General features: G+C 54.4%; 1 protein-coding gene across 1 annotated transcript in view; it reads left to right on the top strand.

Moving 5' to 3' along the window:
- Nucleotides 1-15963, top strand: part of EEFSEC (eukaryotic elongation factor, selenocysteine-tRNA specific) — a 243194-nt gene that overhangs the window by 199328 nt on the left and 27903 nt on the right. Inside the window, exon 6 of the mRNA XM_063114567.1 lies at nucleotides 2519-2675. Within this exon, the coding sequence (XP_062970637.1) occupies nucleotides 2519-2675 (157 nt within the window). The remainder of the gene's footprint in view (nucleotides 1-2518; nucleotides 2676-15963) is intronic.

The raw sequence follows: 15963 nt of genomic DNA, 5'->3' as shown, positions 1-15963 counted from the left end.
CCCCTCACAGACAGGGGTGATGGGAGGACTCTATAGACCCCAGGCATGCCTGGTCAACTGGACTAAGGGGCTAAGGTGCTACCTTTCTCCTGATGACAGGTGGCTAGTTGGCCACAGAGGTGAGCTCTGGACAGGACAGGAGGTGGCACTGAGTGCCTTCTGTCATGAGGAGCCTGGAATGGCTAGTCCAGAACCTTCAGGTCAGTTCAGTGGAACATCCAAGCACCTGCTACTTGTGCTAGACTGGACTTCAGAGCGCAAGTAGGTATAGGCCCTGCCCTCCCAGGCTCCCAGTCAGGGTGGGAATCCAGCTCCACATGCAGATTGTTCTGGTGAGTGTGGGGACAGGATCCTGTGAAAGCCTGGGAGCAACTTGCTTCTGTGGGGGGAGAAGCAGGCAAAGCCTGGGAAAGGAGCAAGGGCCACCCCGTGTCATTTGGGATTGGGGCATCTACCTGTGTGACTCTCCGTGTCCTTCCTGGGCAGGTCAGGGGAGCACCCCCATTCAGGTCATTGAGCTGACCTTCCTGGACACCCTGTGGGGCTAGAGGCAGGGCGTCCACGACAGGGGCAGTGCTGGGCAGGAAGGCAGAGAGCCCATGCTGACCCCAGCCCGTGAGGGGCGGGAACAGCCCTGGGGGAGTTCTGCTGGAGCTGAGCCCTAAAGGACGAGGAGGAGTTCATGTGTGGGACCGAGATTTGTGAACTATAAAGGGCTGTGCAAGTGGAAATTATTACTCTTATCATTATTTGTATCCGATTCATCAATCACCAGGGAGAGGAGGAATGCAAGTACCTTTTATCTGGTGCTATGAATCAAATAGAATAGTATATGTTTTTCTAAAAGGTTTTTAGGGTAAATGAGACAGTTTCTGCTTCTCTAAACAATCCATCTGAGGTCCTTGGCCAAATCTTGGAGCCTTGGTAGAAATGCGATGATTCTGAGGCTGAGGGTAGCCTGGGCCTTGGGAGTCCCCTGGCGTCTTGACCTCAGGAAGGGCAGGCACGGTGGGGGCTCCCATCACTGGCAGCACCCCAGGCCTCACTGCCACCCTTGCACCAGCTCCAGGAAACAGGAACAAAAATGGGGAGGGGGGGGGTGCTCCACAGTTGTCCCTGAAGCCATTTGCTGTGGAGCCTGTGTGTGGGACCCAGGGGGCCCTGCTCTGAGACAGCTGTGACTCTCAGGTAGCCCTTCTGGTGTCATGTAGGAGGGAGCTGGTCTTCACACATGTGTGTGCTGCACGCATGTATGCCTCTTTCTCTTGCACACAGAGGTGCAGCTCTTTCCTGCTCAGTGACTCACCAGCTGTCTTCTGAGCCCTGACTCTGTGCAAGATGCTGTTGATGGGAAGCAGCACTGAGTAGAATGGACAAAGGGCTTCATGCTGTTTTGTTTTAGTTGTATTTCCTTTCTTGGTTACCTGCTGTCTATAGCAAGTATGATTGGTTTCTTTTTACAGTGGTAACGGAATTTTTTTTTTTTTTTTACAAGAAACATCTGTAAGTTTTTGAAAAGAGTTAGTTTAGTGGACCCAGGCCATGTTCACTTAAGTAACCAGGAACAGGGTGCAGAGTTTGTAAAGCTGGGGGAAGTGCCACTCGGCATCATCTGAAACCAGCCAGCTTTCCAGGTGGCGGTGTTGGGCTGGCCCTCAGGACCCTCTCCCTAACTCTGGCTCTACCCCTCCTTCAAGCCCTGTTTCCTTCTGGACTGAGTCTGGCCACTCTCAAGTGCACAGTTCCTGCAGGGCATGCCTGAGGCCCATGCTGCCAGGTGTTGGCCCAGCCCCTCTGTATGAGCTGATTGCCTTAGGGCCTGGCCGAGCTGCCACAGCCCTTTCTGACTAGAAAGCCACACTGGAGACTTAGCTGGGTCTCTAGAGGTGGCAGGCAACAGCTGCCACTGGAGGACACTTCCTTTTAAGCACCTGCAGGGAACTGGACCCATCCTGTTCTCTCCAGCCAGGGCCCCTCCTCTCTGTCCTGTGTCTGCTACTGCCCCCACTGACCCACTCTCCAGAGGCAGCTGGAGCAGTCTCAAACCACAAACCAGGTCACAGCACCCTCCTCTGAAAGGCCCTCTGCAGCTTCCCACTGTCTTATACCCTGTGACCTCTCTTGGTCCCCACACCTAGGTGCTTCCTGGGGACCTGAAGCGTCCCTGTCCTGCTGTCCAGTACCAGCCCTCTCTTCCTCGCCTCTGGGCCTTCCTCTGGGTCACCACCTCAGGAGACCCTCTTACCACTGCAGTCACAGAGTACCTACCTCCTCGGCAGAGGTATGGACCTATGCAGAGTACTCACAGCAGGCTTGTGTCTAGGCCTATCGTCACAGTGGTAGTTGATGGTCTCGTGTTTCTGCCCTGCTACCCTCAGGGTTGCTAGAGGGTGCAGCAGGGGGCCATGCTCAGGGCCTAATCAGGCTGCTGTCCCTGGAGAACTGTGGCCGTCGCTGCTGTGCCAGTGTGTGCTACTTATGCCTTCTCTCTCTCTCCATGGCTGGGTGTGTGAGACAGGCGATGGATGACTACAGCGTGATTGGCCGTTCCCTGTTCAAAAAGGAGACCAACATCCAGCTCTTCGTGGGGCTTAAGGTGCACCTGTCCACTGGGGAGCTGGGAGTCATTGACAGCGCCTTCGGCCAGAGTGGCAAGTTCAAGATCCACATCCCCGGTAAGTGCAGTGATTTCCTCCTGCTCAAGGGGCACCGTGCAGGACACAGAGAGAGGCAGAGAAGGTGCCGAGGCAGTGTTCCTCAGCTCCGGGTCCTTAACCCTGCCTTTGCTGATGCACAGGATGACCGAGCCTACAAGTCGTCATGGCCTCTGGCTGGGAAGCCAGTGTGGGTCCTGGGAAGCATCTGGGTGTGTAAAGATCTGGTCTGAGCAGGGCCAAGGTCAGAGTTTGAGTTCCCACTCCACCATTTACCCCCTGGGGTGACCTTGGATTCATCCTCAGTTTCTTGGTGAGGTTGATGACAATATTGATCTTATGTGGCGGTTTGGAGGAGGAGAGGAGGTGAGAGAGACCACCGAGGGCCTGGCACACCACCTTGGACCAGGGGGTTTTCAGGTATGTGAGTTGTCACCTTCTCTTGAGTAGCACTGACCACCAGGCTCGGGACCTCCCACTGGGCTTGATGTGGGATTTGTCCATGGCTGGGTCAAGGGTGTGCAGTTGCTGTTGGAAGCAGAGCCCTTGGTTTTCTTTAGTGCGTTCTTGCCTTCATCACTTGTGCATTTTATTGAGGTCTGCAGTATACCAGGCATTATGTTGGTACTAGAGATAGGGAGCTTATGGTTGTGGGATAGGACAGACAATAAACATGCCAAATAAATATACATCAGGTGCAGTATGTGCTGCCTAGAAAGATAAAGCAGGAGAAGGGGACGGGAGTGATCAGGTGTGACCCAGGAAGGCCTCTCTGACACAACAGTTGACCGAAGGAAGGGAGGGAGCCACACAGATATCTAGAGGAAGAGCATTCCACGGAGACAGGGAGAAACAAGTGCAGAGGCCCTGAGATGATGAGTTCAGTGTGCATCGTGGGCCAGTCTGTTGGCAGGAGCAGGCTGAACGGGCAGTGTGCAAGGTGCAGGCTAGGGCTCATATGTGCACTACTGCATGCATGACCCACTATCTCTTACCCCCAACACTGCATTATGAAATTTTCAAACATTCAGCAAAGTTGGAGAATTTGACAGTGAATACCTGCCACCCACCCCCTGATTCCACATGGACGTGTTACTCTCCTCTGCATTGCTCCAGGACTCTGGGTTGCTTCTGTGAGGGGTGGAAAGCCATGGGAGGTTTAGAGTGGGTGAGCAATGTGATGTTGGTTTATGGCTTCTTGGGTTAAATCTTTTAAAGATATGGTGGTGCCCTGGCTCTAGCTGGGAAACAGAAATCCCAGCTACCTCGGCAGCTCACTGGCTGGAGTGAGCACCATCTAGTCTCCTGACAGCCCGGTCAGAGGGCCACAGGTGACATTTGCCCTCTCATGAGTGAGGGCAGTGGTCACCAGAGGCCTTGCTTCCCTGAGTCACTTGGCTCCCGCCATTAGACTGCACCCCCTAAGGCCTCTGTCAGGTTGGGGCTGGAGCCGGGGAAGGCAGAGTAACCCACCTGTGGGTGGCCTTCAGCTGTGAAGCCTGCTTCACCGTCCTGTCCCACCCTCTCCACTGCTCCTCAGCAGCTCTGAGTCCTCATCTCAGCCACACTGGAACCCTCGTGGGTCCCCTCAGTCTGGGTGTGGGTTATCCCCAGGGACTGGGGCCCACAACACCCGTCTCTGGGCTCCAGAGAACACGCAGAGGCATGAGCAGGCAGACCAGCATCCTGACCTCAGTCCCCGAGGACATCATGCCTGCCCCTGCCCAAACTGGCGTGAGCTTTCTGGAATGAAGTCGGGATTCCTCCCGCTGACCGAAGGCCCCTAGGGGCAGTCCCCAGCAGGAGCACCCCCAAGCACTCATCCTTCCCTCAACAGCTCTGGGCCCTGCAGATCCAGGTGGGCATTTCTAGGCTCTTACTCAGCTCCCCTTCTGCAGAGGCAAACCCAGAGCTGGGGTGTTCCCAGAGCAGGCCAGCCCCCAGAGGAGTCTTGTTTGGGCCGTGCTCCCAGGTGCTGGGGTGGGAGTGCAGGGAGGAGGGACACAGTGACGCAGCTGAGGTCGGTGGACTTCACATTCCTTTGTCAGGTCAGTGTTGCCTTTTTAGTCCGTCTGCTTCTTGTTTGTGGCTTTTGAGCTTTTTATTAAATATCACTGGTCAGATTTCTTCATTCCACCCTCTGCTTTCCATCCTTCTGACCCCTACTCCCTGCTGATTCCTCCCTTTTAACCATTCAAAGTGCCTACTTGTGAAAGAGTCCCCAGGGGCCAGAGCCACTCAGTGCCAGGTGAAGGGGAGAGGCAGGGCTAGCGCAGAAGCCCAGGGTTTTGGTGTTGCACAACATGAGGTTCCTCGGAGCAGGGAGCAGCTCGTCCACAAGGCTCGGTTCCCCTGCACCTCCTGGGCCTCACTGCTGGCTCTGCAGGGCCACCTGGGCTGGGAAGGCAGACGGAAGAGTCTTCTAGTTCCTCCCATCGGCCTCTCACCTTGGTTGCAAGGTCAAGTGCCAGCAGGGCCAAGTGGGTGCTAAGGAGGCCAGGTGGCCATGGTAGGGAGCGGTGGGAACCCTAGCCACCTGGAGAGCTGCTGCTGCTATATGGGAATGTAGGCCTGGGGTCTCAGTTTACCTCATCTGTTTTATGTAGTCTCTTCATTAAAAACTAAAACTGTCTGAACTAAACAAAACATTCCTTTGGGCTGGTTTGGTCCCTAGTGGCTTGTAACTTCTGCTTGAATTTTAGAGAGGACACCTGGTCCTCATGTTTACAAGTCAAAGCTGAACCATAGTATGCAAACAGCATGTTTTATGTAGTCGTAGACTCTGGTCTCAGAGACAATGGTCCTGACTCTAGGACCCTTGATTTTGCAGAAGATACTATTGGAAATCAAAGGGCTGGAGGAATGGCCCCATTCTTCCTGACACCCAAGGAGCCATCCCAGAAAGTCTCAGAGGGCCTCAAGGTTGAAAAGTCCTACATTTACACAGCTTCCAAGACATTGCCATCTGCAAGGCCTGGGAGGATAGGAAGCCGCTGGGTAGTTTTGCCAGTGGAGAGAGAGTAGCTGGAGAAAGGTGCTGGGCATAGACGAGGCATCTGTCTGTTGTAGCATCACTCATGCTTCCTCAGGCCTGCGTGGTGGAGATGGGTCTTGTTACCGCCATCTCATACATGGGACCCAGGCAGCCTGAGGGTCCTGCCCACGGTCTGAGTGTGCAACTGTGCTCTGCCCTTTTCAGCCCCTGCTTCCTGTCCCTAGAGAGCAGTCTTGTCTGCAAATGGGCCCACACGGTGATTTCAGAAGCCCCCTTGTCCAAGAGAGTGTGTGAAGTCAGATGGTCCAGTGGTCCAGTGTGGGCTCCCGCAGCTCACCTTGGCAAGTCTCTGCCCTGCCGCTCGGAGGGGCAACCTGAACGGTGGGGTGGGACAACAGCTCCTGTTAGCCCTTTCTGTTCCCACTTTGCAGGGGGGGAAAGAACACCTTGATGACTTCCAGTTAAAGAAGAGTCAGGCAAGAAGCTGAATGGACTCATTCCTAATGACAACTGTAAATCACTTCTCATTCGCTATAGGAGAGAAGGTGAACTTATGCCTACAGCTTTATCTTCTGAAACAATGTCCCATAAATCTAAAGTTACCAGTAGCGTTGTTATGTGTGCCTTGCTAGGAGGTGGCAAGGTTTTTGAATGGCCCAAATTCATGGTACATGGCCCATCTCCCCTGAGGCTCCTAACCTGCCAGTTTGGGGAGGCTCACATGTGTCTGCATTAGCTGCAGGGGCCTCATCCCCAGGAAACCACAAGTCCCAGCAGCACTCACACAGGTGCGTCACCACTCCTCACTGGCCACCACGCCACTGACAGCAAACCAAGCTGATGGCAACAGATCTGCAAGCACGTCCCTTGCACCAGCCAGAGGAGCAATGGCTGAGAACATGGCCCCCAAAGGCCTCACGATGGCCTCGTCATGTCAGTGGGTCCTGCCCCATGGCCAGGAGGCCAGTGCTTCAACTGTGCAGCAGGAACCCAGTTCTGTTGTGAGGTAACCAGAGTTCTCACTCAGACCCTGAGATGGAGGTCTTGGGTCCTGCTCATTTTCATTTAGGATTATCAGCTTTTGGTGATTTTTAACAACCTTTTAAATTATTACTCTTCATGACTTAATGGACTCTAGGCAGATGAGAAAAGAAAAAAATAAATTTGTGGAATTGTGCTTGCAGCTAGGACCCAGAAGGGACTTATGTTCACTACTCATCGGGATGGGCCTGTGCTCAAGAGGAGGAGTAATTGTGAGCCCCCAAATGGTGGGCAGCTACAGATGCATGCATTGTCCCAGCAATCCCAGCCTCGGGTCATCCCATTTTGCCGATGAGGAGACTGAGGCTCAGAGCGTAGGCAGTGCAGCGTGCCCAGCATCACACAGACAGTTCACAGGCAGCGAGCATCAGAGCTGGGATTCAAACCCAGCTCACCTTGCTCTTCACCAACCACTCTGCATGAGACTCTCCCTAAGCCTTGGTGTCCTTACACGCAGGCCTGGGGTGAGGAATTGAAGCGCAGCTCCATTCCTCAGGGTACATGGGGAAGGAGACGGTTGTGGTTATTCTGCTTGGCAGGTCCCTGGGTTGAGGGCCTGAGATGGCTGCCAGAAGGTCGCTGGGGAGAGTGGCTGGAGTCAGGAGAGCCTCTGCTGTCCACCTCTGAAGGGGGTTCTGAGGAGGGTCCCTAGACCATCCTGGCTTCAGCTTCTGCCCCTCTGTGCCCACGCCCAGGAGTTCAAGGTCCACTGACTCCACACTATCCCAGTCACTGTCTGCCAAGCCAAAGGGGGTGGGATTTGGTGGAATAGCTTGGACTGGAATAAACAAGTGAATGAGCCCAGGTCCACGAAGGCCACTCCACTCTGCTTTCTGCAGCGGCACAGTGGAGGCCAAGTGGCCTGGTGCTTAGCTTGCCATGGGTGGCCCAGAACCCCTCCAACACAGCCGGGCCTCACATCATCACACTCCCTCAGAATGGCATTGCCTAGTGGCGTGGCTTGGGGGGTTCTGCTTTCCTTCTCTTTAAAATGAGGGTTTGTCAGTCCATCCAGCTCAGCAAACTCCAGCTGAGGGTCAGAGCTTGAGGCTGGGGATGCTGAGGTCATTTCGGCACAGTCCTGCTGTAGACACTTCCCTGTGGGAAAGGCAGAGGCACAGTCAGCAGTTCACAGTCAGCGTGGCCAGTGGCTAGTGGCTGTGGGGATGCATGGCCAGGGCGGGGAGGGTCAGGACAGACTTCCCGAGAAGTAGCCTTCTGAGCAGGAAGGGAGGGAGGGGAGAAGGAGGCCTGTGTGGAGAGTGAGAATCAGGTGTTTGATGTTCTCCAGAACCCCGTGGCCGAGGCCAGTCCAACCCAGCACAGCCAGTGGCAGAGAAAGGAGGGGACAGTGGGGAACGCCACAGGATAGGGAGTCCCAGGCCTGACCCTGGCTCCCTGCTCTGCCCGGTGGGTGTGGGAGTCCCTGCGTTGCCTCTTCTCAGGGCCTCTTCCAGCTCCTGCTCTCTTGCCTCCTCTGTGGAGGTACACCTGCACCCCAGGTTCGACAGCACTGCTGAGAGAGCAGGGACTGGGGAAGCAGGGATGTCTCCCAAGCCCTGGCCCAGAGCTGCCGCCCCACACCACCACCATTTAATTCAGCTCTCCACGGCCTGCACAACACATTGTCCCATTCCACAGGTGAGGAAACTGAGGCTCCTTGCTCACAGCTACATAGTTAGAGGGTGAATGGGCCAGAGTCTCTGCCTCATTGGTCCCTAGGGAGACCAAGCTGAGTGGCCACTGGGAGGAATGGGCACTGTGCGCCTGCTCCTGAGGGCAGCTCTGGCCCTGCCAGCAGGGTCTTCTCTCTGAGCCCTCTTAGCCCTTTCCCAGGACTCTGGGGTCCAGTAGACCACCGTCAGCCCGGGTTCTGTAACAGCAAGCACACAACATCACTTTGTGTCCCAGGACTCAGAGCAGTGTCCCACCACCTCTCCCATCTGTCTTATCACTGGTTATGAGCCCCTGCCATGCCAGACCTGTCTAGGTGCTGGAGGAGGGCCAGGAGTGAGCCAGAATGTGGGCAGGGAGGGCACGCTGTGGGCACTGGCTGGGGAAGGAGCGTGCTGTTCTCACCACCCAGCAGGGCAGCATTCCTGTATACCACTCACAAGCTTAGGAGGGTGGACAGGGCAGGCCTGGCCCAGGCTGCAGGGACCAATGGCCCAGTTACTTGGAAGGTGTCCCAGCGAAGCCCAGGTTCCCTTCTGACTGGGGCAGGCCAGTCTCCACACTGAGCCTGAGCTCAGTGCCGATCCCCGGCTGATAATTCTGCTTTCTAGGGAAGGTGTGAGGATTAAATCACATAAGCTCTGTAAAGGGCCCCGTAGTATCTGACCTGTGGCAGGGGCTCCGTACATGGTGGCTGGGACTGTGTGTTGTCCTTGGTGGGGTAGCTCACGTGTCCACTGAGAGCTCTGCTTCCTCCTCCGCCAATGCCCTGCACCCACCATAGAGCAGTGGGAAATGATGCCACCAAAGCCCTGAGCTGCCTTCACGCCAGGCTGCTCCATGGGAGATTAACTAGCCACGTTTCAAGTGGAGCTTGGCTGTGCCACCAGAACCCTCTGGTTTATTGACCCTGGAAGGCACGTTGCATTTGGTCAAAAGTGAGGATTATACCTTTCCCTCCTGATTAAAACAGAAGCCAGATCATAAATATGTTCCTAGATGCCCCACTTTGCTTGTGCAAGTGATTGGTCCACAGCATGAGGGCCTACAGCCACCCCAGGAGGCACAGGCAGGGCTCAGGGCTGAGACGATGACAGCCATACAGCCAGTTGCTGTTCCTGCACACGTGCCCTGTGCTGGGCATCATGCCCTCACGTAGGCAGACCACTCAATCCTGCCAGCATCCCAGGAGGCCAGGCTTTCATCACTGAGTTCTGCAGAGGAGGAAACCAAACCAACACCAGTGCCCAGGCAGCCATCCTGAGGCATGAGGGAGGAGGGGGAGCTGTGGTTGAGCCCAGCCTCCATCCCTGACTCTCAAGGTTGGAGACAGGCAGGCGGGCTCTGGCAGGGGCAGCCTCCTGCTGATCTTTCCTTTTCCATCAGGCCTGGCACTCGCTCAGTCACCCTCCCATTAGCCAGCCTTTCTCTACCAAGTACCTGCCCTTCTGGATGGCAGCATTTTTTCTGGTGTCAGACACAGTGCTAGGTTCTGGGCACACAGCTCAAAGACACAGTTTCTGCTCTCAGGGAGCTCACAGCAGGGTCTCATATTCAACAGTATGTTTTTGAGCCTCCATCATGTGTCATCCCTGTGCTAGGTTCTAGAAAGACCACGGTGAGCAACTGCCCACACATACCCCTGTTCTCCTGGTGCTTACAGTTTTGTTGGTATACTAGTCAGCCTGGGTCACCATAACAAGTACCATGGATGGGGGTTTAAACATGGGCATTTACTGTCTCAATTCTAGAGGCTGGAGGTCTGAGGTCAAGGTGTCGGGAGGGCTGGTTTCTCCTGAGGCTAAGCAGGGCTAGGGCTCTGCTGAAAACCAGCCTCCTGCATCTGTTTGATGATTCTTCCTGCCACCACCAGCCAGAAGAGCTGAGCCTCCAGGACTGCACAGAGCAAATTTTATGCCCACATGTGGCCTGCTGCTCTCAGGATGGCACCACCCCAGCCTAGGCCTGGGTATGGTCCTCTGCACAAAGGCCAGCAGCCCATCACGGCAGATGGACGGTTGCATTTGGTACAAAAGCATGGCCCATACAAACAAGAAATGAAGTTTTCTGTGTTTTGTTTTAAGAAAGAAGAGTTTGAGCAACAACAACTGCCTGTGTTGCAGTCAATCTGTGGATGCAGTAGCTTGGCTGCTTCGTCAGGGCCTCTTCCCCTAGCTCGTGCACGTTCCCAGCCCATTCTGAAGGTGTCTGAGCCAGCTCACTGCCTTCCGAGCTCTCAGTGTTCATCTGGGGAAGAGGGTGTGAGGACGGAACCAGTGCACAAGGACACCTGGTGCAGTGCAGGTGCTGTGCAGGTGCGGTGCTGTCCACTTCCTGAACCTTCCTGTTGACGTGCTTGAAGCCCAGCCCCGTCTGAGGGGTAGCCAGTTCTCAGCTCCATACCCAGTGTTGCGGGGCTGCAGCACAACCACAGTGTCGTCAGATCCTTTAGATTTTCAAGAAAGACTAGAAATCTAGATTTTTACATGAAATCTTCCAATTCTGAAACTTGGGCCACTGAGTGTGGCCTCTGTTTTGGTGCCAGTTCCTTGAAGTGCTGCCTCTTCCTCCTGCTGTGGCCTTTAGGAGGAGGCCATCCTCCCATTTCCCTGTAGGGTACACCAAGGCTCAGAGGAGCTGAATGCCCGCCCAGCAGCCACTGGAGTCCCGGATGGAAGTGGGCATTTCCCACAACACCGTTCAACTGAGAGGCTTCTGGGAGCCCAGCAAAGAGAAAAAGTGAAAACTTGTCTTGGTGCCAACGGGAGGGGACGCAAAGAACCCTGAGGTTTGGGTATTGTTGTGTTCCCATAAATAGGTCCTTGAACAATGGGCCATTAGGCTGTGTGTTCCTTCTGGAGTTTGAAATGAGATTGATTTTCATTTAAAATGTGTTCTCCCCACCCACCCAATCACTCACTTGCAATTATAGACTCTGTTTGGAGCAGATTCTTGGGCAACCCCAATAACCTGTCCGCAGGATTTTATTAGAGTCCATAGCCAGCTGCCTCAGAAGTAGCCCCTGCTAGGACCAAATTGACTTTTACTGAAAGATACTGGCAGGGCTGGCATCATACACACTTGGCATTTTCTGCCCACTCTGGGGTATTGGAAGCAAGGCACTGTCAAAGAACAGAGCTCTGGAGTCAGCCAGACCTGAGCTGGAATCCTGGCCAGATTCTTAACCTGAGTCCTTGTGTCCTCATCTGTAAGTAGGTTTACTCTCCGAGCTTTTTGAATAACTTCAAATGTACAGAAGAGTGGAAGGTATATTTCATCGAACACTCTCACTTGGCTTTGTCACCTGCCAACATGCTGTCACACCTGCTTTCTGTGTGTGTGCACCAAGCCATTGACATCAGTTGTGTACTAGTCATGCCTGCCTCCTCCAGCATGTCACTTAGGAAAAAGGACATGCTCCTACGGAACGCTAATGCAATTATTGCTGTAGAAATTTAACACTGATATGTATTATCTAACATATGCTCCATTTTCAGGGCCCCCCAATTGTCCCAATAATGCCTTTTAAAACATTTTCCCCTGATCGGGATTCAGTGAAGGATGGCACCTGTGCTTAGTTGCCAGGTCTCCTTAGTTCATGACACTGGTGTTTTTGAATCCAGGCCGGTGGTTTTCCAGTGCACTCTGGGTCTGTCTGACATTTCTTCGTGATTGGGTTTAGGTTGTGCATGTTTGGATGGAGTCCTGCAGAGGTGATCTCATGTGCTTCTTAGTGCACCCTGTGAGGACACGCGTGACTTCGCTTTGCCAATCGTGGGTGATGCTAGGTTTCACCACTGGTGAAGGTGGCTGTGAGGAGGTTCAGTGGGTTGATCGAGACATAGCCCATGGCCCAGAGATACCTGTGTGGAGTGCAGGGGCCCCACAGTCACTGGTCACATCACCACTCAACCATATCCCACGTGGGATGCCTCTGTGGCCTGTGTGGAAGAGGAGCACCAGCAGATCCCTTTGGAAGTCAGGGTTAAGGTTCTGGTCTGGCAGCAGTGGGGCAAAGCCAGGGACATCCCGCCCCTCCCCCACAGCCGCATAAGGCTAAGCCAGGGCCTGGGGGGGGGGGCTGCTACTTCCCCCAAGCCTTCTCCCTTCCTTCCCTACCCCCTCTGTTCCAGCTGTGGCCCCCTCTCTGTGACTAGCATCAGACCTGAGCAGAGAGGATTGGCCTTAGGTCCCTCCCCAGGGGTAGCGATGACTACAGGAAGTAACCAGCACCATGGCAGGGGCCCTAAGGACTGTGGGGACAGAGAGGACAGAGTGAGTGTTCCCTTCCAGAGTGGGGATGGGAGGTCTCACAGATGCGGTGGGCTTGAGCTAGTCCTGAAGGTGAGGACTAGCTAGAAAAGGGAGGAAGGGCATTCAGGACAGAGGAGCAGAGTGTGCTGAGGCACCTGGAAAGGGGCATGTCCTAGGAATAGTCACTAATAATAGAAACTAATACTCACTGCTTACTACAGTGTGCAGGACATTGTTCTAAATGTTTTATATGTTATTAACTAATTTAGTTTGGTTTGTTTAAAATAGTTTTTAACAGTAGCAGGTTTTTAAAGCAATGTAACTTTTTTTCCCCCCGAAGTCTTTTGTGGAATCAACCAGAGTTGAGGCCCTGGGGATAGTCCTTGGCTGGGATGGGGAGCAGGTGAGGAAGAGTTCACACTGAAAAGCCTGGAACTCTGTGCTTGGCATCTGGCCTTTGTCTAGACAGGGTTTCTCCACCTAGGTGCTATTGACATTCTGGCTGGATCATTCTTTGTTTGGGGCCTGCCCTGTGTGCTGTAGGGTGTTTATGAACACCCCGGCCTCTTCTCGCTAAGTTGCAGTAGCATAGCCCCCCCGATCCCCAGTGGAAAACTGTGACAATGAAAAACTTCTCAGACATTGCCAGATGTTTGCAGCTGCTGCTGTAGATGTCATCTGCATGGAACCTCTGGGCTTTTCCTGGGTTCCTTCTCGTCAGCAGTTGTGCCTGAGGAGTGGAGTGGTGAGAGTGGTAACGGTAACAGTAGCAGCAGTCAATGCACCCATAGGAACCATGAACAGAGCAGTCCCAAGGCTAAGTACTGTACAAACAGTGTCTTACTTGGTCTCCACCACACAGATGTCAAAGCGAGGCCCTGAGAAGTCACATAACTTGCACAAGGTCATGTGGCTGGTACATGGCGGAAGAGCTAGGGTTTGGACCCTGTGGGTCTGGCTGCAGAGCCCCAGCTCTTTACGCCTCAAGAGAATGGGTTGCCAGTGAAGGGTAGAACTCCAGGATGCATGGAGCTGGGCAGGCGGGGGCAGGCATGGGGCCTGGCACCCAACATGTGGGCTCTGGGCTCACCTCACTCTTGCCTTGTCCTCCCCCCAGACCTTATCATCCAGCTACAGAGCCAGCTGAGTTTAGTATGGCACTTGGCAAGCTATGGTGGCTACTGGCTTGCTCAGGCAGCCAGGGCCATCCCTGGGCCTGTCCCCAGGGAACCACCCATGGCCTACATAGGACCCAGCCCTGGGCTGAGTGTGCCAGTGCTGCCTGGTAGTGAGTTGGGGACCCATGGCTCCAGGGGCCTCGGTAAGGTGAGCAGCCTCTTATCTGGGCATTTGTTTGGGGTTCAAAGGTTGGTGTCACCACCTGCATGTCCCAGGAGCTCTGCTGTCCACGGCATAGCATCATCACAGATGCAGGCTGTTGCTTGTACCCCAGGCCTTCCTGGCAGGGCTCAACGCATCCAGTCTCCCATCCTTGGGGTGGGTCAGCTCTGGATGGGGCTAATCACAAATATCCAGGTATCACAAGCACATTGTAAGCCAGTTCTCACTCATAAAAGTCACATGGTCACTTTAGTGACAGAGCTTAACAATCTGACGGAAAAATCACCCATTATCCCCTCACTCCAGTGACACGCAGGGGACTTTTGGTCACATTTCCTTGCAGCACTTTTCGCTTGTCACTTGGCATGGGAGAGAAGGGCTCATGGTCAGGAGTGAGCATTGAAAGCCCACCTCTGTACTTGCTGTGAGACCTGGAGTGAGCGAGCTATAATGATGAAGTCCCCATTTACAAATGAGGGAGCAGAGCACAGAGAGGTAAAGGAACATGCCCAGAGTCACACAGCTGCTTGAACCCCAGAGCTGAGATCTGAACCCAGGCCATCTAGCCGCAGACAGTTCACCTAATGTCCACCTGTTCCACCTGGCCCTGAGCTAAGGGCCCTGAGCTAAGGGTCCAGAAGTCCCAGTGTTGGCTTGACCCCACTTTGGAGTGGTTAAAGATGCGCTCTGGACCTCAGCTCTCCTCCACGTGTAAAAAGAGGAGAGGCCCTGCCTTGGGGGTTATGATGGGTAAATGAGAAAATGCGCATGAGATGTGTCCGCCCTTGTAGCTGTCAATAAGTTTGAATGGCTTTCCATTCCTGTGCACGAGGGCTGCAGACCGTCACTGGTAGACCAGGCACAGACTAAGGCCTGGAGGTTGGTATTGGTGTTTGTGTGGGGATTGTTAAATGCATCAGTTCTTCAGGTGACATCTTCCAGCACCTCTCTGCTTGGTAAGCAGTTAATTCCTGTGGCTGCTATGACCCCTGCTAACTAGCCACTTGTGTCCAGCCCACCCTCGCCATGGGCACAGTCACTCCAGGCACTAAGACTCAGGAAAATGCAGCCACAGTCCCCCCTTAGCGTGGCATTAGGCCTCCTCTGCACTCGCCTTCCACCAGCCGCCTGTGCCTCCCTTCCCTCTGTCCCTCTGGGCCACAGGTCGCCCTCCATCTCTACGTCAGCCCACAGTGGCATTCCTTTATTCTGCCGCTTGTGCTGGGTACTTCAGGAAGGCTCCCTGCCCTTCCCAATCTGAGCAGCAAGTCCTCATCCTCTACCCCTCTCACCTCCTACTGTGCCCCAGCAGCCTCTCCACTCCCTGCACTAAGATCTGAATCCCAGGGGTGTCCACCCTCAGGACACTCCTGGCTGGGAACTGCTCCAAGGAAAGGTCTTTGCCATCCCAGTCTGTGACCGGCCCATGCCCACTGCTGTCATTGCAGAAGGCATGCGGGAGCAAAGCCCCGTGAGCTCCAGACACCCCCTCTACTTACAGAGAAATAGAGGAGTCAAAGTCTCAGATGCAGGTGACAAGACAGAACCTTGCTCAGTTGACCCACATGCCTGAAAGCTCAGAGGTGGTGCTATGTTGGAGGCATGGCTCAATCCCAGAACCCAGCCACTGTCCTCCAGGCTTAGCCCTGCCATCCTCCGGGTGGCTGTTCTCAGGCAGACTCCCCCATGGGTGGTCTTCCCAGCTGCAAGTCAGTGGAAAGAGAGAGAGCCTCTCTCCCAGTAGCCCCACCAAAGTGCTGGAGCCCCATGCCAACCCCTAAACCATCACTGTGGCCAGGAGTATACCTGGGCCTACTGGCAAGCTGGGCCATGTGCTCCTCCTGACATTGAGGATGGACCCTGATGCAACCCTTGTTCCCCAAGAAAAACCAGGGACTGTCACAAGATGTAGGCAAAAATGGCAGGTGATCACTGCAGGTAGGCATGCCCAGCGACTGCCAGGCTGTCCTCACTGAGGAAGTGGCCTTTCCTTCATCATCACCC

Source organism: Cynocephalus volans, chromosome 11, assembly GCF_027409185.1.
Source record: "Cynocephalus volans isolate mCynVol1 chromosome 11, mCynVol1.pri, whole genome shotgun sequence".
Taxonomy (NCBI): Eukaryota; Metazoa; Chordata; class Mammalia; order Dermoptera; family Cynocephalidae; genus Cynocephalus; species Cynocephalus volans.
This window is presented reverse-complemented; position numbering and strand designations above follow the sequence as displayed.